Source organism: Brassica napus, chromosome A6 (assembly GCF_020379485.1).
Source record: "Brassica napus cultivar Da-Ae chromosome A6, Da-Ae, whole genome shotgun sequence".
In the NCBI taxonomy this organism is placed as follows: Eukaryota; Viridiplantae; Streptophyta; class Magnoliopsida; order Brassicales; family Brassicaceae; genus Brassica; species Brassica napus.
Window position 1 is genome coordinate 18,024,899 of NC_063439.1, and position 23,149 is coordinate 18,048,047.

General features: G+C 30.1%; 3 protein-coding genes across 3 annotated transcripts; 1 reads left to right on the plus strand and 2 right to left on the minus strand.

The window, feature by feature from the left end:
- Positions 1-10,690: 10,690 nt before the first annotated feature.
- On the minus strand, positions 10,691-11,838 carry LOC125575712 (protein Brevis radix-like 2). Its single transcript, XM_048781886.1, has 3 exons — positions 11,504-11,838; positions 11,053-11,429; positions 10,691-10,970 (listed from the first exon to the last, which is right to left on the minus strand). The coding sequence occupies exons 1-3, from the start codon at positions 11,579-11,581 to the stop codon at positions 10,892-10,894; spliced, it is 534 nt and encodes a 177-aa protein (XP_048637843.1). The 5' UTR covers positions 11,582-11,838; the 3' UTR covers positions 10,691-10,891.
- Positions 11,839-13,392: 1,554 nt separating this feature from the next.
- Positions 13,393-15,694, plus strand: LOC106424816. The gene is made up of 8 exons (XM_013865563.3): positions 13,393-13,639; positions 13,866-14,197; positions 14,309-14,380; positions 14,477-14,541; positions 14,657-14,810; positions 14,900-14,989; positions 15,087-15,176; positions 15,261-15,694. Exons 2-8 carry the CDS (start codon positions 13,910-13,912, stop codon positions 15,405-15,407), a joined length of 906 nt encoding a protein of 301 aa, XP_013721017.2. The 5' UTR covers positions 13,393-13,639; positions 13,866-13,909; the 3' UTR covers positions 15,408-15,694.
- Positions 15,695-20,169: 4,475 nt separating this feature from the next.
- LOC106347787 (transcription factor MYB96-like) lies at positions 20,170-22,051 on the minus strand. The gene is made up of 3 exons (XM_013787388.3): positions 21,708-22,051; positions 21,329-21,458; positions 20,170-21,220 (listed from the first exon to the last, which is right to left on the minus strand). The coding sequence occupies exons 1-3, from the start codon at positions 21,838-21,840 to the stop codon at positions 20,431-20,433; spliced, it is 1,053 nt and encodes a 350-aa protein (XP_013642842.2). The 5' UTR covers positions 21,841-22,051; the 3' UTR covers positions 20,170-20,430.
- Between the last annotated feature and the right edge of the window lie 1,098 nt (positions 22,052-23,149).

Below are 23,149 nucleotides of genomic sequence, written 5' to 3' on the forward strand. Positions count from 1 at the left end.
AGAGATTACATGATCAAACAATTCAATGAGTTTTTTCTCTTGTTCATATGTTCATTTGAATCTGTCTGTGCTCTACAAATTATAATTTATATGTTTTAGCTATTATTTTGCATATATAAAATTAATAAAATATATAGAATTAAAACTTACTCTTGTTTTAGTTTCATTAGAAATATTCCGGCCTCTTTGTCTGTAAGAACTTGCATTGCCTCGATGAATAGACGACATTCTGCATTAATATATAAAACTATTAGTAAAAATTTTAAAAACTAAATCATAATTACATAATCATTTTATTTATCCTAATTGTATTAGTATTAGAATCTATATTTTATTTTTTTATTTAAAATTATGTATTTCAATATGGTTACTTATCAAGCATTATCTACAATAAAAAAATATTTTTATGTACACACTATCATGTTTTTAACAATACTTCTTATGATAAATTAACTCATAAACATATATAGTTCTCTTAATACATAAAAATCTAGGGTTTGTTAAACAGTAAAAATATAATTTAATAACAAAAATAATCATTAATTTGCATTATATATTCTACACAACTAAAATTGTTCTTACATTTTTAACTTCAATAAATAAATCTTAACATATATATTAGTTTATATTATGTATATTGCATATATTTATATATCTAAAAATAATACTTTTCTATTTTTATAAATGCAAATTATATTAAATATATTTTTAATAGAACTATTTATATTTAATAAGTTAAAGAAAATGAAATGAAAACTGAAATGAACAAATTTTCTTACACACGTAGTTTCAAATGGTCCAATTTATATTACATATATTACATATATTTTATATTTCTTTTCAGTTTTATAAACGAAAATTAGACTAAATATATTTTATACATAACTATTTATATATATATTAAGTTAATGAAAATGAAATGTAAAGGAAAAATTTGAAATGAAAAAAAAAAATCACTTTGAGAAAACAATTTATATATATATTAAGCAATTCAATTGCTTCCAATGTAGAACTTGGTGAACTTAATATAAATGTTTTAAAAACACTTTGAGAAAACAACCACCAACTAGAAAATTAACATTAAAAATTAACATAATATATTTTACGCAATTAAATTTTTTTTATAATAATTTAACTTAAATAATTAAGTTTTGATATATAAATATATAGTAGTTTATATTGTATTATTATATTTTAAAAATAACAGTTTTTTGTTTCATATATGAAAATAAGATATATTTTAATCTTAATTATTAATATTTATAAACTAAAAATGTGAAAAAAAATTGAAATATATTTAAGATTCATGGGTGCACCTTTCCAAAATTCAAATGTGATTTCAAGGTGCACCTTTCCAAAATTCAAATGTGATTTCAAGGTGCACCTGCAAAAAAAAAAGTGAAATTACACAAAAATTGTTATTGAAATTAAATAACAAAATAAACTGAAATAAAGAAAACCCCTGATATATTGCCATACCATTGCTCGTTGCTTTGAAGTTATGTCTGCAAATTTTCCTCTTTCATATCTATTTATACACGTAGAAAATTTCTGAAAGAAGAAAAAAAAAAACCACTCAACCACTTAACAAACCACACCTACTTTGCTACTTCTGTGGTTCACGTGCGTATTCTAAAACGTACTTCCTGTTTTTTTTTTAATTGTTTTTTTTTTAAATTTTAAACCACATCATGTGTTTTGGATAGTTGTTAGAGATGAATGGTACCCTGATTTCTGTTCCGTCATGCGTTCTCGTTGTTTCACTCATAACATTCAATACCTAAGAAACGAGACCTGAAGTCCAGCTTCTTTCAGTTTTTTTTATCTTGTGCATATTAGATACTGCGATATCAGTGTAGCTGCATCCAGTTTTCTCACAACTTCTATGGCCAAAGTCTGCCATCCACATCCAATCTCTAGAACCTTATGGTTCTTTTCTACTTTCATCTGAAGATATGGTGGACCAAAAATATCATTTAAAATAAAATAAAATATAAAAACCTTGGTGATGCAAATGAAAACGCGTAAATATATATAAAACGAATTACATAGACAACAAAAATTATACATTTGATCAAACAAAACGAAACTGACATCCAGAAACAATAAAATAACTACTGATTTTAATTTTACTATTGCCTTCACAGGCAACAACCCCAACGAAACTGCGAGACTTAACGTTGCTTAATCATCACCGATTTTGAGAGAAATATTAGGCTTCCGACGGTGGCAGAAGAAAACGATACATGCACTATATGCTTCGAAAATTACAACAATGAAAACAACCTATGTTTTCTTACTTGGGACCATAATTTCAATTTTTACTGCATCGATGAATGGTTTGGTTGTAACATAAGCTGTCTAATATGCAGGGAAACACATCTATGATTCCATTCTACTATAGGATTTCACATGTATTTCCTCGTGGAGTTCACATATTTAGAAACAGCGTTTAAAGTATGTTTTTAAAATTCTTAATTTTGTTTTTGCTTTTCCTTGAAATGGATTGCTACTACCACAATTATATTTTCAAATGGCCGATTTTCCCCAAAAGTAAACAGTTATACTAATTAAATAGTGGTATAATTAAAAAATGTGTTAATAAATTATACTTAGTATTGTGTTGTTGTTCTTCGAATGATACATTTGAGCTTGCTTTGTTGTTTAAATCCATTATGGAGAGCAGAATCATAGTTACAAATAATAAATTTCAGGAAGCTTTCCATTACAGATTACTGATAAAAATGAGCCTAACTAACTTACATTTTGGTAAGAAAGTTCAGATTAGTCTCTAAAATAAAATTTCAAATGTCGTTCCTTCTATATATTGTCCACATAGTACTTAACGGTATAAGTATGTTCTCCAAATAAAACATCCACTTTACTATATGTTTAAATTCCAAGTAAATTAACTTTGTTTTGACTATCAGCTTTTTATTCTACTTTTATTGAATCGGTTAGTCACAACCATTTATGCTATTTCACTTTGAACTAACCAACTAAAAATATATTAATACACAATAGTCGCTAACTACTGTCAAAAGGATTGAGAAAATATCATTTTCTTTCAACATATTTTCATATTTTTGAACATATATTCTTTACTACGACCATAACATGAATTGTATATTCATGTAACAATAAAACATACGATACGCGCCAGAATACCACTAGTTAACTTATAAACTTATATAGTACTCTTAACACATAAAATCAATGATTTATTAAATACAAGGTATGGACACGTGCGTTGCATGGATTTTATAGATGTTTTGATTTCACGAACACATAAAAAGAATGAAAATCATTTTCTCATTAGTTTTTGGATTTTTCAGTATATATTGGTGACTTATTTTAGTAATAATAATCTGTTTTCTTACAGAAATTTTGATTAGTATTTATATTTCATTAATCATGGTGTTTTAAATAGTATATTAGTTTTTCTTATTTTTTAAATAAATTGTTCACTTTTGGTTATTTTTAAAATAATACTAGTGGTAATTAATCAAAACATATAAAAATGTGAACTCTCTATATTGTTTATACTGTTTAAGACAAATTAAAAATAACAGAATTCAAATTATTAATGTTACACAACACCAATCAATATGTATTATTGATAGTAAGCTAAATATAAAATATATTTCTAGATAAAACATCAAATTTGTTATTATCTTAGTATATATATTTTTAGTTATGTTATAAATTAACACTTGTCATAATCTTAAATATATAATTGGCATGTGTCGCGATCATGTTAATTAGTAACATTAAAGAACCAAAAATTACTATTAAATAAAATTTATAATTACATTTTAACAAAATTCTTTTTTGTTATTTTCTTAGTATAGTATATTTTAAGTTATGAGATAAATTAACACATGTCACAATCTTAAATATATAATTTTTATGTGTCGCGATCATGTTAATTAGTAAATTCGAAGAACAAAAAATTACTATTATATAATATTTATAATTACTTTTTAACAAAATTTGTTTTTGTTATTATCTTAGTATATATATTTTTAGTTATGAGATAAATTAACACATGTCACAATCTTAAATGTATAATTGACATGTGTCGCGATCGTGATCATGTTAATTAGTAACTTTGAAGAACGAAGAACCAAGTGTTATATAATAAGATAATTTTGTATAGGATTTTAAAAATGGAAAATTAATATTAGATAACTTTTATAATTAATTTTTTAAAAAAATTCATTTTTTTATTATATTAGTATATATAATTAATTATGAGATGGTTTAACACATATCACAGTCTAAATATATAATTGTCATGTGTCACAATCTTGCTAATTAGCAATTTTGAAAAACCAAACTTTATATATAAAGATTAATAACTAGAAAATTAACATTAATTAACATTATATTTTATACACAACTAAAATTACATTTTAACTTAAATAATTAAGTCTTAACATATAAATTAGTTTAGATTATGTATATTGCATATATTTTATATTTCTAAAAGAGAAAATTCCTTAAAAATACACGGACCAATTTTCATTTGCTAATAAAATACACTAACTATTTTGGATCCCCGTTTAATAGACGAACTAATTTTTGTTACCTATTAAATACACAAACTTTTGAAATTCGCAGGTTTTACATATCGTTTTAGACGGCATTAACTATATTTAACGGCAGTGGCGATGACGTTAAGGTTTAATTAACACATGTTTAAATTTTGAATTTTTTTTAAAAAAAATACACAAACTATTTTTCCTTTACTAATAAAATACACGAACTATTTTTGGATTCTCGTTTAATACACAAACTAAATTTTGTTTTCTATTAAATACATAAACTTTTGAAATTTGCAGATTTTACAAATCGATTTAGACAATGTCAACTATGTTTAGCAGAAGTAAAGACAATGTTAGTGTTTAACTGGGCATGTGGTTAAACTGTAAAGAAAAAAATTCTTAAATGTCCTCTGATAAATTATATTGCTAGCTTTCTTCTCCATTACTCTTCCGTAGTGTAAAATTTTTTTTTTGATGAAATTTCAAATTTTTTGATCATAGTAGAAATAATATATGTATAACTTAATTCATAACACTAAACTTATTTATCATAGTGTAAATTAACCTGGAATCATAATCACTACTATCAAAGCGAAGAACAAGAATTAGAAATGCATAACACTAAACGAATTCCAAAATCAGAAACTCGTTTAAAAATTACGTAGTCTTCTTCGTCTTTTTCACGATATGGAAATCGACTCCACTTTAAATCGATATAAAGGGAAATCAAAGTAAAGAAGAAGAGAATAAACATAGTTTGGAGAATAAAAGAGGTTGGAACATATTAGAGTGCCAAACTCGAATAGAAACTAACTCAAATTAATTTCAATTGGCTGAGGGTGAGCGTGCTTTTCACAGTTAAACCATTTGTTTAATTTAAACATTGTCTTCACTTCTGCTAATCATAGTTGACATCGTCTAAATCGATGTGTAAAATCTGCAAATTAAAAAGTTTGTGTATTTAATAGAAAACAAAAATTAGTTTGTGTATTAAACGGGGATCCAAAAATAGTTTGTGTATTTTATTAGAAAATGAAAAATAGTTTGTGTATTTTAAAAGAAATTATTTTCAAAATTTAAACACGTGTTAATTAAACACTAACACCGTCGTCACTGCCGTTAAATATAGTTAACACCGTCTAAAACTATATGTAAAACCTGCGAATTTAAAAAGTTTGTGTATTTAATAGGCAACGAAAATTAGTTCGTGTATTAAACGGAGATCAAAAATAGTTTGTGTATTTTATTAGCAAATGAAAATTAGTCAGTGTATTTTTAAGGAATTTTCCCTTTCTAAAATAACAATTTTCTATTTTATAAATGAAAATTTAGATTACATATATTTTAAACAAAATTATTTATATTTAATAAGCTGGAGAAAATGAAGTTAAAAAAAAAAAACTGAAATGAAAAAGAGTTATTACCCCACCAACTCACTAATCCATACCTATTTACAGACTTCTGCGTTTCAGGTGTGTTTCACCAAATGCACCTATATTTCTATTTTTTCTTTTAGGCTTCGAATGGAGAAAACGGATCGAGCGTTGCGGATCTAGCGGACCAAACAGATCGAGCGGAACAAGAGTGGATCAAGCAGATCGAGCGGAGCAAGAGTGGATCAAGCGGTTCTAGCGGTTCAAAACATAAGTTTGAATGGTGAGAGTGCATAAAAAGTGGTTCAAAATACTGTACTATTTATTTTTATAATTAAAAAGAGTTATTTAAAAAGACTATGTACAAGAAATACTTATATTTTTGTATAGGTGGTATAAAATCAATTTAAAGTTATTTTATCCGTTACTATTTTCATAATTAAATTATTTATTTAAAATCTAATTTATAATGGCATATATATTAATTTTAATTCAAAATATAATAAATATTAATCTAAACATATATATAATTTTATTGAGATTTAAATTAAATATATAAATAAATTACTTTGGATGATTTTCAAATAAAATCTTATACATAATCGACATTATTAGGTTGGGCGTTTGGATATCTTTTTTGTACTCGGATCATTGTTAAATCAAAATTTTGGTTGGTTCGGTTTATGTAAATTGCATGATCAAAAAACATAAAATTAGAATTGAAACTTAAGTTTGAATAACTTTATAGATTATAGAAATCTTATTTTGTTTACGACTGAATTTTTGTAGATGTTTATGTGACAAAAACATTTAAATATAAAATTACCATGTATTACATATTATTAAAATAGAAAAACTGTATTTAAAAAAAAAGGTGAACCGCTAGAAACACTCAGAAATACCTGAGTAGCTACTGTAGATGGCGTTTCATGATTTTTACTCACAAAATTGAACCACTAGGCAGTTCACTATTTAAAAAGTGGATCATCCTACAATTAAAAATAACATGTTGAATGAGAAACTAATGGCAGTTCATACACCTAGGTGTCTCTTCCATCTTTTTCATGCCCTCCACTCAGACTCTTAGGCTCTGAATGGAGAAAGCGGATCAAACGCAGCGGATCTAGCGGATCAAGCGGATCGAGCGTAACAAAAGCAGATCAAGCGGATCTAGTGGTTCAAAACATATGTACGAATGGTGAAAGTGGTAAAAGGTGGTCCAAAGTAATGTATAAAATTTAAAAATACAATTAATTAGAAATATAATATAATTTGGATTAGTGTTTAATAATTATTGTTTAGTATTTATGGGATGAGATTTAGTGTATAAAATTTTATAAATAATTCTTAAACATTTATAACTAATTTAATAAATTAAAAATTTATTTTACTCTTTATATAAATTAAGTTATATAAAATTTATGTTACTCTTCATTTTTCATAATTATATATTGTATGGATTCCGTGGTTCAAAGTATTGTACAAATATATAGTAATTAATATAAATACTATTATTTGCTATTAAAATTAAATTTATTTATTATTTAACAATATTATTTAGTATTTTATACACGCTAATTAAATTTACATACATATTAATTACATTAACAAAATATGAAACATAAATATTATAATATATTAAAATCTAAATTATTAAAAGGTGAATTAAAATCATAAATATATTTTAATTTAGAAAATATAATTTATAAATACATTACATATTATTGCAAAGAGCAACATCGACTATCCATTAAGACTTTGATATTTATTTAAGTTATTTTATTACTTTTTATTGTTATTAGATTAGAACAAATGGACAAGTTTTTAAAAGGCGTAGGAATCCCTTCACTCACCAGGTAAAAAGCAGTTCTTTGATTTTCTTTCTGATCCACTATTCTTACAACTAGTTTATGAGTCATCATATTTTTGTATTGTGTGATTTATGTATGAATAGGAACAAAAGGTGGATGCCCTGCCCTTTGCGTGCGACCCGCCAATTTTTCCACCTCCCACTCATAGCCTTAGGCTTGGAATGAGAAGTGGAACAAAAGATGGTTCCTACACCAAAGTAGAGCATCCATCAATTTTTCTCATTCATAAAATTTTGCAAATGAATTGAGAATAGTGGAAGAACTACAAATGGTCTAATCTTTTTTGTCTTCTTGTTAAAAAAAGTGGAGGAATCACTTAGTTTATAAAACACACGACAAAAAGAGTATTTCCTCCACTTTTACTTATAAAACAGTTTTTAACTTTTTATTTATTTCTTTTCATATTTTAATGATAATGCTTTTTGTAACATATGTAAACATAATATTATAGTTTTTATCTTGTAAATCTTATTTCATTAAAATATTATTTAGTTTTGTATTTACACCATATTTATCATGTGTATCTTTAATTTAATATCATATTTTATTTTTAACAATCTGACATTTAAAATTATTTTACATATAATACTAAATATATATTGATTTATATTGTATTACATATTGAAAATTTGTTAATAGCTACTACAATGTATCATTATTTGAAATGTTGAAATTTTTTTAATTTAATATTATATTTTGAATAGAAATTTATATTTGTTTTATTTATAATTTTTTTTTATAAAGTAAATACTTTTAATTATGAAAATAAAAATAGTAATATAAAATTTATCTAAATTATTTTAAATTTGTACAGTACTTTAGACCGCTTTTATCCATATTCACCATTCAAACATATGTTTTGTACCGCTAAATTCACTTGATCCACTCTAGAACCGCTCGATCCGCTTGAACCACTCTTGTTCCGTTCAATCCACTTGTTCCGCCAGATCCGCAACGCTTGATCCACTTTTTCCATTCGGAACCTTAGTTTTTAAAAAGTATAACCACTATGTGTGTTTTGTTTCTGTTTCTGTTTTGTTATGAATGGAAGCATAAATCAGAATACACAAGTGTTTCATCGTAACCGCACTAACCATTGGGGGCATGAATATCTTAAAAATTGATTTTGACTGAATAGTTCAAATATTGTTTTTCACTTTCTGTTGCTCAAAAAAAAAAAAAAAACTTAGTCTTACCTTATGTATATCTATTATATAAAAACACACATATGAAAAGCAAAAGGTATAAAGACATGATCTCTGTCGGACGTGGGATTCTAATTATGCTACAGAGAAATATTTAAAGGTCATTAACAATTGTTAAAAATAAAGGTCATGCACAAATTAATATAGAATACGAACTTGTTATTATAAGATTCTTAATATCACTAGGGGGTTTTCCGGGCTACGCCCGGATTGTTTTCTATAATATTAATTTAGTTTAATTTTTATATGTATTCTATAAATAAACAATATGATATAAACTGGAACTGGTTATAGACTTATAAAAGTAAATGCAAATTTAAAACTATTTGAAATAATTTCTTGTTTTTATTCAAATTTTATATAGGGTATTAGTAAGATTAATAAAAAGTTAACTAAATTATTAGTTAAGATATATATATTCTTTATCTTGAAATTTCACTATTCAAAATTTGTTATTTTATTATTGTAAATTATATATCACCCGATAAACAAACATATTAAAATGATTTAAAATTAGTTTAATATGAATATATTTATTTTTTGACTGAAAGATTATATTTATTACCACATTTATTTAAGTTTACGTAAAATAAATTTTAAATTAACAGTCTTTTTAAATTTTTTTTTGTTAATGTTTCTTTTGGCTTGAAACCCATTAAATTTATAACTTTTAAGGATATTAGGACATTTATCTTTTGATTTATTTTGTTCCTCTCCATCTAAGTTGATGTATTTGCATTATATATATATATATATATATATATATATATATATATATATATATATATATATATATATATATATATATATATATATATAATTAGTTTGAATAATGTCATACTCGTATCTATATAATACTGCTATTTTCTTAGAATGGGTTGGTGATCAAAATAATTATTACAAAGTAAAAAAAAATTGCATTGTGGTTAAAATTAAAAATTAAAATATTGCAATTTAGCTGTGGTTAAAGAAAGAAGCAGGTGTTAGCTAGATGGACACTGATGATGGGTTTTATTATTCAGGAGAGAAGTATTGTAGAAAAGAGGAATTACAGAGGTACAGTTGGTAGACCTGATGGACTTCAACACTATTGAAAAACCTCAAGAATATTCGATGCGTATATAAGATTGGATTTTGATCCACTATAGGAATAGCTGTGAACAAATTGCTGGAATGTAGATTTTGATCTGTCTTGAGTTGCTGCTAAACATCCACACAAAAACAGCATAACACATTTAATATCCAGACAAAAGAAAAGAAGGGTTGCATTGCACACAAGTTATTAATATCATGAAGAGCATGTCTTCTCCTCAGAAAGAGATTTCTACTCCCTTCATCTTCTGATTTATGTCCCTGGTCTTGCTCTTCTTCTTCTAATTTCCTTCCCTGGTCTTGCTCTTCTTCTTCTTCTTCTGATTTCCCTATGTAGTCTCACTCTTCTTCTTCTGATTTCCCTCCCTGATCTTGCTTTTCTTCTTCTTCTGATTTCCCTCTGAAGTCTCACTCTTCTTCTGAACAGTGATGTGATATAGACTTGGATCATCTATCTGCTCTTTAGTCAAGCCAATTAGGTTACCTAAAAGGATAAAACAATCAGAGACGAATAAATGAAAGGTTTTACTCAGTTACAAAAAAAAAAAAAAAAAAAGAATCAAAATTTCTTTACCTTTTGAAGAATTTGTTAAGGTTTCTTCATACGTGAAGAATTTCTTCATATGACCTAAATCGAAGAATACGGTTTCCCATATTTGTTCGGTTATTGTGAAATTCTTCATTAGGTTTTTGTATAGTCATTAAAAAATGTAATAGAATATGCATCAGCTCTAGTTTAAATAAAATCATAGTGAATTGTCCAATTCATATGTAAGGTATGGACCAAAAGTCAGAGAGCATCATCATAAGTACTGCTGTTGAATCCGAGCTCTGTTCTCTTCCCACCACAAACTTGCATTTGTTTCTCCAAACCTATCTCGGCTACAACAACAACAACAGGAACCATATGCTGTCAAGTGCTTTTCTTAGCAACAGAAAGGGTAATGAGTTTTTGGTTTTTTACCTGAAGCGAACACGTCTAAGCTCACGACTCCCATCTGGTAAAGCTCTGATTGTGATATAAACACCATCTTCGTCTTGTTCCAGCCATTCTGTTTCCATGTCACTTGCATTACGTACCGAGACCTCCATTGAATAATCTCCATCTTCTTCTTCTTCTTCCCTTGATGAGCCACTACTTCTTGCAGACATATCAACCGATGATGTCTCGGTTCGGGTCCCACTTATGCTAGAAAGCTTTGGCGTCGTTGCAAGACCAGACGAATCACGGTGGAATCGACTTTGTGTTTGTGTTCTTGCTTGGTTAGCCGCGAGTAAGCCTTTTCCTCCAGGACATTCTTTGTTTAGAGGTGGAGTTGCAGGACTGTTCTTGCTGCAGCTCTAGTAAAAAAAAAAGGTTCTAGTTAAGACCCATTCATGTGTTCCATCAGAATCAAAGTACAAAGAGTGTATACCTCATCTTTGGATCTAGGAGGAGCGGTTGGAACCGGGACACTCTGCTGATTAAGTTGCTGCACATTGTATAACTCCATGACCTTCTCAAAATTCTCACCCCACCATTTTTAAGCTTCCCATTTATCAAACATCTCACGGCAACAAGCAAATAGACATTTGTTAATAAAAAAAAGTCAACAAATGAAGAGCTGTCTTAGTGACTATAGACAATAAAACAACCAAGTGAACAGTGACTCGATATATGTTCTAATCATCAATGAGAGCTGAAGAAAGTTAGTTAGCTAGATCATTGCTGCTCTCATACATGTGTCCCCACCTACAAGTTTCACTAAAGTCTTCCTTTCCCCCCCCCCCCCCCCCCCCCCCCCCCCCCCACACAACTGTTCTTGGAGTCTTTCATTTAAGATCAGATTAAAGTACCAAAAACATAATCCACATCTCAATAACGTTTCTCACAATACACAGCACACTTCAAGTAATTTAGTGTCATAAACCTCAAAGCTTCAGATTTGTTTTTTTTTTATAATGAAAGTCAAAGGGACTCTATAATAATAATTTCATAAAGAAACAATAATGGTTATTACCACTGGGTTTCTTCGAATCAGGTACGCTGAGTTTGGTCAGACTGGAGGAGACCGACGCTACTACTTTGGCTTGCTTCGAGTGGGGCTCGCCGATTGAGTGGCTGGAAGAGACACAGGGTGTGTCGATGGGGTTGATCGGTCCGGAATAGGACTCAGCCTGAACGCCTTTTGGTTTCTCCGAGGAGGAATCACCAGATAATGCGGATTTCCCGTTGGAACTCATTGCGTTGTATTAGTGGAAATTTTCTAGAAAACTTAATCGAAATAAGACTCCGATTAAGAGCTTTATAAACAAAATCTGTAGGGGAAAACCAAAACGAATCCATAAATGAGAGTAAAGGGATGAGGAAGTGGAGGATGTATTGATTGTTTAGAGGTGAGATCGTGAAACTGATGGAAGACGAGGAAGAGAAACCGCAGAAGATGGAATCGCAAGCCCATGATAACCAGAATCGTAAGCCCAAGATAACCAATCAGAACCGGGCCGGCTAAACTTTAAGCCCAAATAACTTCGCGGGCTTTTGACGTGGCAAATTTCAGATACCTTATTGGCTGATTTAATTTGCATACGTGGATAGGCTGGCTGATGCTCATATATCCCTTTTAGTATTAGTTAGATTCCAATGAGTATTACCTATTTTAAAAAATTAAAAGAATAATTTGGGAATCTTTAAACCTGTTTTAAATAGAACGTTTAAAAGAGTGTTCAGCCCGTCGGACACCTCTCCAAGACTTTGGACGTCCTTATGTTATTCTTGTTCAATCTCAGTTTTGCCAAAGAGGAACATGTCAAAGTCAAACTACGGGGGTGATTGGTTGGGTTGTAATTGTAGAAAATTTACTTTAATATTTTGTCTGTAGGATTTTTGATTTAGCTTTAAATGATGTAGCTTTAAAATTTCCTACAGCTAAAAAAATGGGGCTTTAGAAAATAAGATGTTTACAGCCATTTTTTGTGTGTTTTTGCTGTAGTTTTAATTTTTTGGTTGTAGCTTTAAAAACCAAGATAAAGCATGATTGGTAGTATTTAAGGTTGTAGATGAAAATTAAAGCTAAAGTCACTTTCTACAGCCCAACCAATCACCCCCTACATCTCTAGAAATTAATGTAACGTCTTAATTTTGCAATGCCGTATCAACACGTCAATCTTGAATTCCTAAAAATAATGAATTTTATCCAATTTATAGTATCCAAACTTGCAAAAAAGAAGGATTGGTACAAAATAAAAGAGCTCCGTTACCGTTTGGTTTGGAAGATTCTCAAGTCTTCTCAACATGTCCTTTTTAACGGACGTCAACTTGTCAAACCGTCAACTTACCATAGTCTTGTTTGAGTATTGTATACGTATACATACATCTGTGTATACACGCGCTTCTAGATATTTATTTACTTATTATATCTGAATCCTTCAGACAAAGAACATCATCAAAACAAAGAAAACACATTTTATCCGAGTTTCGTTTGAGAGAGCTGCGCCTTCAAGAAATCGAAAGAGAGAGCTTCTTCTTCTTCATTTCCCTTGGTTCTACGATTCGAAATTATCTCAATCAGGTAATAATAATAATAATAACAATAATCGTTGGTCTTTTTCTTCGGATTTAGGGTTACGGTTGTTCGTTTCTGCGAATTGGGAATTTTGATTTCTAGGGTTTCATTTCCGAATTGTGATTGCAATCGAGACTCATCTAATTAAGACCCTTATCGTTTTGATTTATAACTTATATGATTCTTGGCTCCGGAGAAATGACGATTTTTTTTGGGGGTTTTTCTCTCGCAGGTCAACGTTGTTTTTTGTGGCATTGAGGGGTAAGAGGGAGAGAGATGTCTGATCATCTGAGTTCATGTACCGACCGTCTCGTAACATCTGATCACCTTAATTCGGACAGAGGATCCATTGCATCTTCTGGAGAAAGCTCTGGCACCACAAGCCGTTCTTCTTCTACGACTACTAAAGCTATTGATGATAAAACTGTGCAAGTAGAAGAACGTGACGATGTCGCTGATGAAGAAGAGGAACCGCTCATCCAATCAGTTGAATGTCGTATATGCCAAGATGAGGATTCTGTTAAGAACCTCGAGTCTCCATGCTCTTGTAGTGGCAGCTTGAAGGTGAATTATCTTTGTTGAAGTCTATTGATGATCTCTTTTTAATATATTCCAGCTCAAAAAAAAAATGATTTTGTTTTGGTTTAATATCGTTTATGTGTGTGTGTGTTGCAGTATGCTCATCGGAAGTGTGTTCAGCGTTGGTGTAATGAGAAAGGCGACACTACCTGTGAAATATGCCACAAGGTAATACATCAAAATCAATGACATGTTTAATCCTTTTCATTGCAAGTTTACTATTTGCTTACTTAGTTTCTTCTCTCCCCCCTTTGATGGAAACAGTCTTATCAACCTGGCTACACTGCTCCACCACCTCCTCCCGCTGATGATACCGTTATCGATATCGGGTAACGTTTTCTGAGTCTATGTCTCTTTATATCATTTTCTATATATCAAAAACATTAGTTCTATTCAAGACACGTTACTCATGTTACATTGCTATTTGTGTGTGTGTAAATGCAGTGAAGACTGGGCCAATGGTGTTCCTTTAGACTTCAACGACCCTCGCATTTTTGCAATGGCGGCTGCAGAACGCCGTTTCTTTGATCCGGACTACGACGAGTATGCTGATTCTAACTCTAGCGGAGCTGCCTTTCTTCGCTCCGCTGCTCTCATCGTAAGTCCAGAGTTATAGCTTTATATATTATATATATTATGATATTTTTCTTGAAAATGGAAACGTTATTTAACAGTTTAAAATGACAGTTAATGGCGCTTTTATTGCTACGACACGCCATGAACCTTTCAAACAACAACTCAGACGACGAAGAAGATGACCCATCAGCTTTCTTCTTTGTAAGCAACATCTCTTCTTACTCACAGTCCTTTACATAATCTCTCATTTTGGTTTCTTGTGATAACATACACCTAATTGTTTTGTCTTCCTTGTCAGCTTTTCATGCTTCGTGCTGCCGCTTTTCTCCTCCCATGTTACATCATGGCTTGGGCCATCAGTATATTACAGCGCCGAAGACAAAGACAGGTATCTATATCTTTTCAGAAACACAAACAGACATGAATCTAACCGTATGTATATATACTCATGTTATGTGTTTGTGAATACCAGGAAGCAGCCGCCCTGGCCGCTGCAGAAGTTGCGTTTATGCTGCACAGCGGGGCTGGCGGAGTCCAACGCAGGAGAGGCTTGCACTTTGCTGTAGCTCCTGAGCTGATATCGAATCCACAACACCAATCTGAGGCTGCACCACAATGATTATATCCCTAAGCACCGGTCAAAGAAACCAAAATCATCCACGACCTTGGTCTCTCTCTATTTCGCTTTCTGTAGTAGCTGCTTGTTGTTTATGGGTATTCTTATGAGCTAAACACGAAACTGAGATTAAAACAAAATGCGGGAACTTTCTCTGTCTATGTTTCTTACAGCCGAGAAAATAAAGCTTGTTTATATGCTTATGTATTTACATATACTTTAAAAAATTTACCAACGATCTTAATATTTTTCAACATATATACTATTTATACAGTGCTGTTTGCATCGCATTGACCATTGCTAGTATATGTTTAGGTCTCCTTTGTATATATGGATAAAAGCCTCTCTTATATTTGTAAATTGTGTTCGTCTCCAACCATTATCTACACGACAAATTGCATATAAGAATATCTCGTGTGTGACGACTGATTGGTAAGTTACGGCATAATTACATTTTAACCACCAGTCATTGTTGCTTCTAGTGAACATCGGATGTTTGATCAGTGCCTGTGAAGCCTTGTTCATCGGTTTCGTCCAATGTTGTATGAAGCTTCCAGTCAATTCCTGAAGCTTTTTGCATAAACCCTCCTAATATTTCTAGTAAAATAATATCATTACACGTTTATGGCTATATTTTAGTAAGTTTTTTTTTTGGTCAGAAACATCATGAGTTGGGTCACTGTTTGCACAGCCACAAGTCAAGCCCTTCACATGTTAGCATTAAATACTCTTTTCTATATATTCTTTTTTTTTACATAATTATTCTTTTATTTTGTATATTTTTCAAAGTTCTTTCCACCACTAGATTTTGCCTCCATATTTATTGTACGCATACTGAATACGTATTAGATATGTCTACTCGTGCTCGTGCATATCTTCCAATTGTCTTTTGATTTTTCTGTTCCCCTAATTCTATTAACAACACGCCCTCTAAGGCTCCGAATGGTAACAGCGGTTTGAGCGGTGCGGGACAAGCGGATTGGATACTGCGGTGCGGTTTAGCTGCGGTTTGTATAAGAGAAACGCATGCTGTGGAACAACTGCGGTTCGTCTAAAAAAACGGTTCAAAACAAAGTATGAATGGTGACATATACCATAAATAGTACAATTGCGGGATACATATGATATATTTATATTTTACAAATTAAAAATCAGCGATACTAGTATAATTATTAAAATATAAATTTTCTTTTAAAAATTATTTTATATATCTCATATACATAATTTAATATGCTATAAATGAGATTTATAGGCAATTATTTTATGTTTAAAAAATAATAATTGTGCTAGTTGTCTTTAAACAAAATTAAATTAAAATATCCAAAAATATTCAATTAATTTATAATAAATTATAAATTTAGATACCAGTGATACTAGTATAAACAACTGTTATTTAATTTATAAAAATCTTTATATATCTGAAAAACTGTACAAATCATATCCACATATTTCTTCATCTAAAATATTGTATTTCAAATTTCAAAATTATAGCTAGTCACTGGCACATTTATCTGAAACAAAATCAAACCAAACCAAAAAACGAAATTTGGTTTGGGTATGGATCCTATCAGTTATACTAGTTGATCATATATTTCTAAAACTGAAAAATCGAAACCAAACTGAGAACTGAATAGGTACTTGAATTCATATAATATAGTTTATATATATAAATATTAACTACATTTAGGTTTAAAATAATAAAATATTATTTAAACTGAACATGCATTTTCGGATCGGTCTCGGTGCAGGTTTTTGAGTTCGGATAAAATATCTAAGTTTAATGTAAATAACAGAGAAATGTACGCATTAGCATTCATATTTTGTAAAGTTGATATTAGTTTTCTTTAGAAATACAATGATACATAACACAGGAGAGTATAAAGAAAATTGGTTTTATGAACATTTTTAATATAAAAACAAAAAACAAAAAACAAAAATATTTAAACCACCTACAGTATAGCCTAACCACACCTTATACTTACGTATTGAACACACCGTGCGTTCTGCCTTGACAAGACTATAAAGTAATATTTTGTTTTGTTTATTATTTTACTTTGCTCATTATCCAAGAAAACAAAATGCATATGAATGGTAACACAACATTGCGGACCGCTTCGTCCCGCTACGGAACGCGTTCAACATTCATAGCCTATGAATGTTGAACGCGTTCCGTAGCGGGACGAAGCGGTCCGCAATGTTGTGTTACCATTCATATGCATTTTGTTTTCTTGGATAATGAGCAAAGTAAAATAATAAACAAAACAAAATATTACTTTATAGTCTTGTCAAGGCAGAACGCACGGTGTGTTCAATACGTAAGTATAAAGTGTGGTTAGGCTATACTGTAGGTGGTTTAAATATTTTTTGTTTTTTGTTTTTTGTTTTTATATTAAAAATGTTCATAAAACCAATTTTCTTTATACTCTCCTGTGTTATGTATCATTGTATTTCTAAAGAAAACTAATATCAACTTTACAAAATATGAATGCTAATGCGTACATTTCTCTGTTATTTACATTAAACTTAGATATTTTATCCGAACTCAAAAACCTGCACCGAGACCGATCCGAAAATGCATGTTCAGTTTAAATAATATTTTATTATTTTAAACCTAAATGTAGTTAATATTTATATATATAAACTATATTATATGAATTCAAGTACCTATTCAGTTCTCAGTTTGGTTTCGATTTTTCAGTTTTAGAAATATATGATCAACTAGTATAACTGATAGGATCCATACCCAAACCAAATTTCGTTTTTTGGTTTGGTTTGATTTTGTTTCAGATAAATGTGCCAGTGACTAGCTATAATTTTGAAATTTGAAATACAATATTTTAGATGAAGAAATATGTGGATATGATTTGTACAGTTTTTCAGATATATAAAGATTTTTATAAATTAAATAACAGTTGTTTATACTAGTATCACTGGTATCTAAATTTATAATTTATTATAAATTAATTGAATATTTTTGGATATTTTAATTTAATTTTGTTTAAAGACAACTAGCACAATTATTATTTTTTAAACATAAAATAATTGCCTATAAATCTCATTTATAGCATATTAAATTATGTATATGAGATATATAAAATAATTTTTAAAAGAAAATTTATATTTTAATAATTATACTAGTATCGCTGATTTTTAATTTGTAAAATATAAATATATCATATGTATCCCGCAATTGTACTATTTATGGTATATGTCACCATTCATACTTTGTTTTGAACCGTTTTTTTAGACGAACCGCAGTTGTTCCACAGCATGCGTTTCTCTTATACAAACCGCAGCTAAACCGCACCGCAGTATCCAATCCGCTTGTCCCGCACCGCTCAAACCGCTGTTACCATTCGGAGCCATAGCCTAAATTAGGTGGGTTTCAAATCGGATGTTAACATTATAATATCATAAAACTATTAACTTATGTTGGTTGTTTGATTTTATATCTTTATCACTTTCATTTCAACATTATTTCTCGGATGCTGGATTATATGGAGAAAAGGAATCCAAACGCTACTTTTTATGTTTATTTGCCAAATTTAGTCATATTCTTTTTTGAAGGAACAAATATTTTAAAATATGTAAATAAAATCTTCATAACAAACACTCAAAACGTCCCTACAAATAATCTTGAAGCCTTTCTAAATGTTTCAAATTCAAAATTGTGGGGTTTTCCTTTAGAAAGGATTTTTATACTTTATAAAAAAAACTGAAAAAACATTTTTTTTGGTCAAAACCGAAAAACATTTTTATTTTTGAGAATTCGGCTGTTTTCTTAGGTGAGATGGATAATGTTTAGGCCAATTGCAAATATACATTGTTACATCTTAAGTCGTCAAAACATTATCACAATTATATTACGTAAATAAAAATGATTAAATGTATTAATAATGTTTGAATAACTCCAGTACGTAGACTCTTTTAAATTACTACCATTTAATGACATTTTGTCTCAGGGATTATGATTGATTTGTTTGGAATATTTGATAAATATGCTGTTTTATTTCTTTCATAAATTTATTTATAGGAAGAGAAACCGAATTGACAAAACATAATCTCATTTTGAAGTTAAAAATGAGCCTAGTATATGTTTTTTTCAAAAAAACAAAACCAGTTTAAAACTCCATTATTGGATCTAAACCAAAAAAAATTAAAATACTCCCTTTATTTCGTAATAAATGGCATTCTAATATTTTTTTCTTGTTACACAAAAAGTATCGTTTTACAATTACAATACTAATTATACTTATTTTCAGCTGAAAATTAATTGCAAACTGCATTGATTTTATAAATAATTTTATTTATCTCAAATATTATTGATCAGAGATGTGTAATTGATAACAATTTACATATATTTCAGCCACTTTTTAATTAGTGCAAAAAATATCAAAGTGACGCTTATTCAGAAACAAAGAGAATATTAATTATGTTTTAAATTTGATTAATATCGACACCAAACCGAATCAAACCAAGTATACTGGTTTTGACTTTTATGTATTTTAAATAACAGGTAAAAGAAAATTAATCTAACGGAAGCTAAACCCAAAATCAGATTGAACAATCACAAATAAATACATGTTAAATTGTGTAAAGACTGCTGCTAATTATGTTTTCAAAGTATTATTTGGGTTGAACGCTAGATTTCCCTTTGCTGAGATAGCAATTAGAGAAGGAAATCTATACAACGATGATTTCTTGTGTTGGATATATCTATAATTCAATAATATTATATATAAGAACATTAATACACAATCATATATAAGCGCCACAAAGTACAAACACATTACATTATTAAAGATCATAACCCTTTTGAGTTACGTTCAGAAACATACAATTGAAAAGCAAAAAAAAGAAAGATTATATCAGCAAAAGGGAATAAAGAGTGTTGTAGAGCTAAAAGCTACTAAAGACTCTAAAGCCCTGATGCAATAAAGAGGATAGATATATATTACTGGTTATAGTAATATTTGTTATAACTCATAACTAATTATGCCCTCAAATTATTCCACTTGATTTCGTTCTAGATCATCGCTTCTTGTCCTAACGACATACCAACCATGTTTTCATCAAATAACCATTTCTCCAACAAAGACAAAGATCCTTGCGATATCAAACCAGAATCTTGCTCCATTGTTACCGCCCGTTTACTCTCTTGGTCATGGAAGAAGCTAGTCTCCTGAGTCAAATTTTGAGTTTCTTCCATGGAATTGAAGCTAAAGAAAGATTGTTCAAACCCTTCTCCACCTTCTTCGGAAGTTGCTGAAGCAAGTGGTCCGGTCTCAGAAACTGGTGATGAGGATGTTAAAGTTAATGTTTTTGGTGTATCTTTCATGAAATCTTGAAGCAACCGAGCGATGTTCTCAGCACTTGACGCATATACCCCTGATGGGTATGGATTAGTATTGTTGCTTGTAGTGGTGGTTGTGGTTGTGGTAGAGGAAGAAGAAGAGGATGGATCATAACAACGGTCAAGTAGAGCTGATGAGAAGCTAGGGATGTTTTGTGGTATGATTACTGGTGTTGACAATGATGATGGAGAAAGTGTTGATGATGGTTCTTTGTCTAAAGACAAAGCCTCACAAAGAGCTTGCTTTGCCATGTTGATATCTGTCTGGAGTCTTCTCTCCCATTGACCTTTGTTTGAGGTTTGTTGTTGCTTCTGTGAAATAGTGTTTGATGAAGAGAAGTCATCATTATCTTCTCTACCAGATTCGTTGATCTTCTTGAGCTTCTTCTTCAAGTGGGTGTTCCAATAGTTCTTTATATCATTGTCAGTTCTTTCTGGAAGGTATGATGCTATGGCTGCCCATCTATACACAAAGAAAAAGATGTTTAGATCTTATTCTATTTCTATATATATACCCAACTAGAAGGGGTAGCCTTTGTGGTTAAATATATATCATGTGCATGCATATTACCTGTTGCCTAAAAGGGCTTGAAGATGAACAATCATCTTCTCTTCATGCTCAGTAAAATTTCCACGCTTAATACCGGGTCGAAGATAATTAGTCCATCTCAATCTGCAGCTCTTGCTACATCTCCTTAGACCTAAAAAACCAAAAATAAAATGATTTTAATCCAATAAAATCAAGGGAAAAGGGATACAAGTTGTGTGGACGAAAGGGTCGGTGAAATAACTTAGGCTATTTAATTCACTCATCTTCAATGATCATACCAACCAAGGCACAGAAAAATAGTAGAAAACATAAACCCTCAAATAAAATTCAGAAAAAGAAAGGATTAATAGTACAATCAAACAGGCTACAAATAATTGATCAAGACATTACAAAGACTAACCTGTGTTCGTTGGGACAGATCTCCAGTTTCCAGGACCATGTTCTTGAATGTAAGAAACCAAGATGATGTCTTCCTCTGGTGTCCATGGCCCTTTCTTCACTCCATTCTTTTCGCAACAAGGTGGTCTTACCATTTTTTTTTCTCCTTCCAGTGTGAAAGTATATTGTTTAAGGCAAGAAATTCGACTTTTAAAAAAGGATTTTGATGAGATATTAGAACAAAAACTAATATTTGAGGAGTTTTTCTCAAAAGCTTTTCAAAATTGTGAGGATTAATACAAAGGAAGTCCAAATGGGTTTGGTTTTGTCTGAAGAAGTGGAGAGAGATGTTGGTTATATTTATAGAAAAATTAGTAAGATAGATGAGAGAGAGGGCAAATAGAGCAAATATGAGTTAATTAGTACGTAATTATTAAATTAAGGGAATGAAAAGCAGCAATAATGAAGGGCCTGGCTTTGGCTTTGCTTTCAAAGAGTCAACATGTACAGCAAAATGCATTTACTCTCTCTCTCTCCAAAGTCAGCCTCCTTCTATCTCTTTCTCTCTTTCTATGGATTTACACGGTTTCAAACACAAATATTTTTGTACTTTTTTGTCATTTCATATATCCTAATTGCATTTTTGTTTGGGTCAATTTGCTCAATACGAACCTGACAATTAAAAATATAACTATACCTTGAAAAATGTGTCAGTTTAAAACATAATTAGACATATAAGGTTAATTATACATATGTTCGGTTATCTTCGGATATCTATTCGGGTTCGGGTATTATCCGTTTGGGTTCGGATATCCATTCTTTCCTAATTTAATACCCGTTCGGGTATTTTGCTACTTCAGTTCGGATTCGGTTCGGATTTTTCGGATCGGGTTCGAATGCCACTTCGGATATCGGGTAAAGTGTCCACCCCTATCAAATAGATAGAAGATGGGGATGCCGAATAGATAGAAGAGGATGTGGATGTCAGAGAGAAAGAGAGAGAGAGAGAGAGAGAGAGAGAGAGAGAGAGAGAGAGAGAGAGAGAGAGAGAGAGAGAGAGAGAGAGAGAGAGAGAGAGAGAGAGAGAGAGAGAGAGAGAGAGAGAGAGAGAGAGAGAGAGAGAGAGAGAGAGAGAGAGAGAGAGTATCATTATAATTCTATTTTACGCTTCGTAAATATAATAGAAAACAACAATATATTATCTGAACATTACATATTAGAGAGATAGATACAATAGGGAGAAAGGGAGTGAAATAAAGAGGAAAAAAGGAGGGAGATAAATATGGAGATTAGGGAGACTGATAGATGGCGAAATGGCGATTGAGAAGAGATACAGAAAGAGATGGAAGAAACGTAAATTTTATTACTACTATATTGTACAAAATCTTATTATAACTGTATATATTCAGTTTATAAATATATGTCAGTTTTATAAAATTCAAAACATGTCATATACAAAAAAAA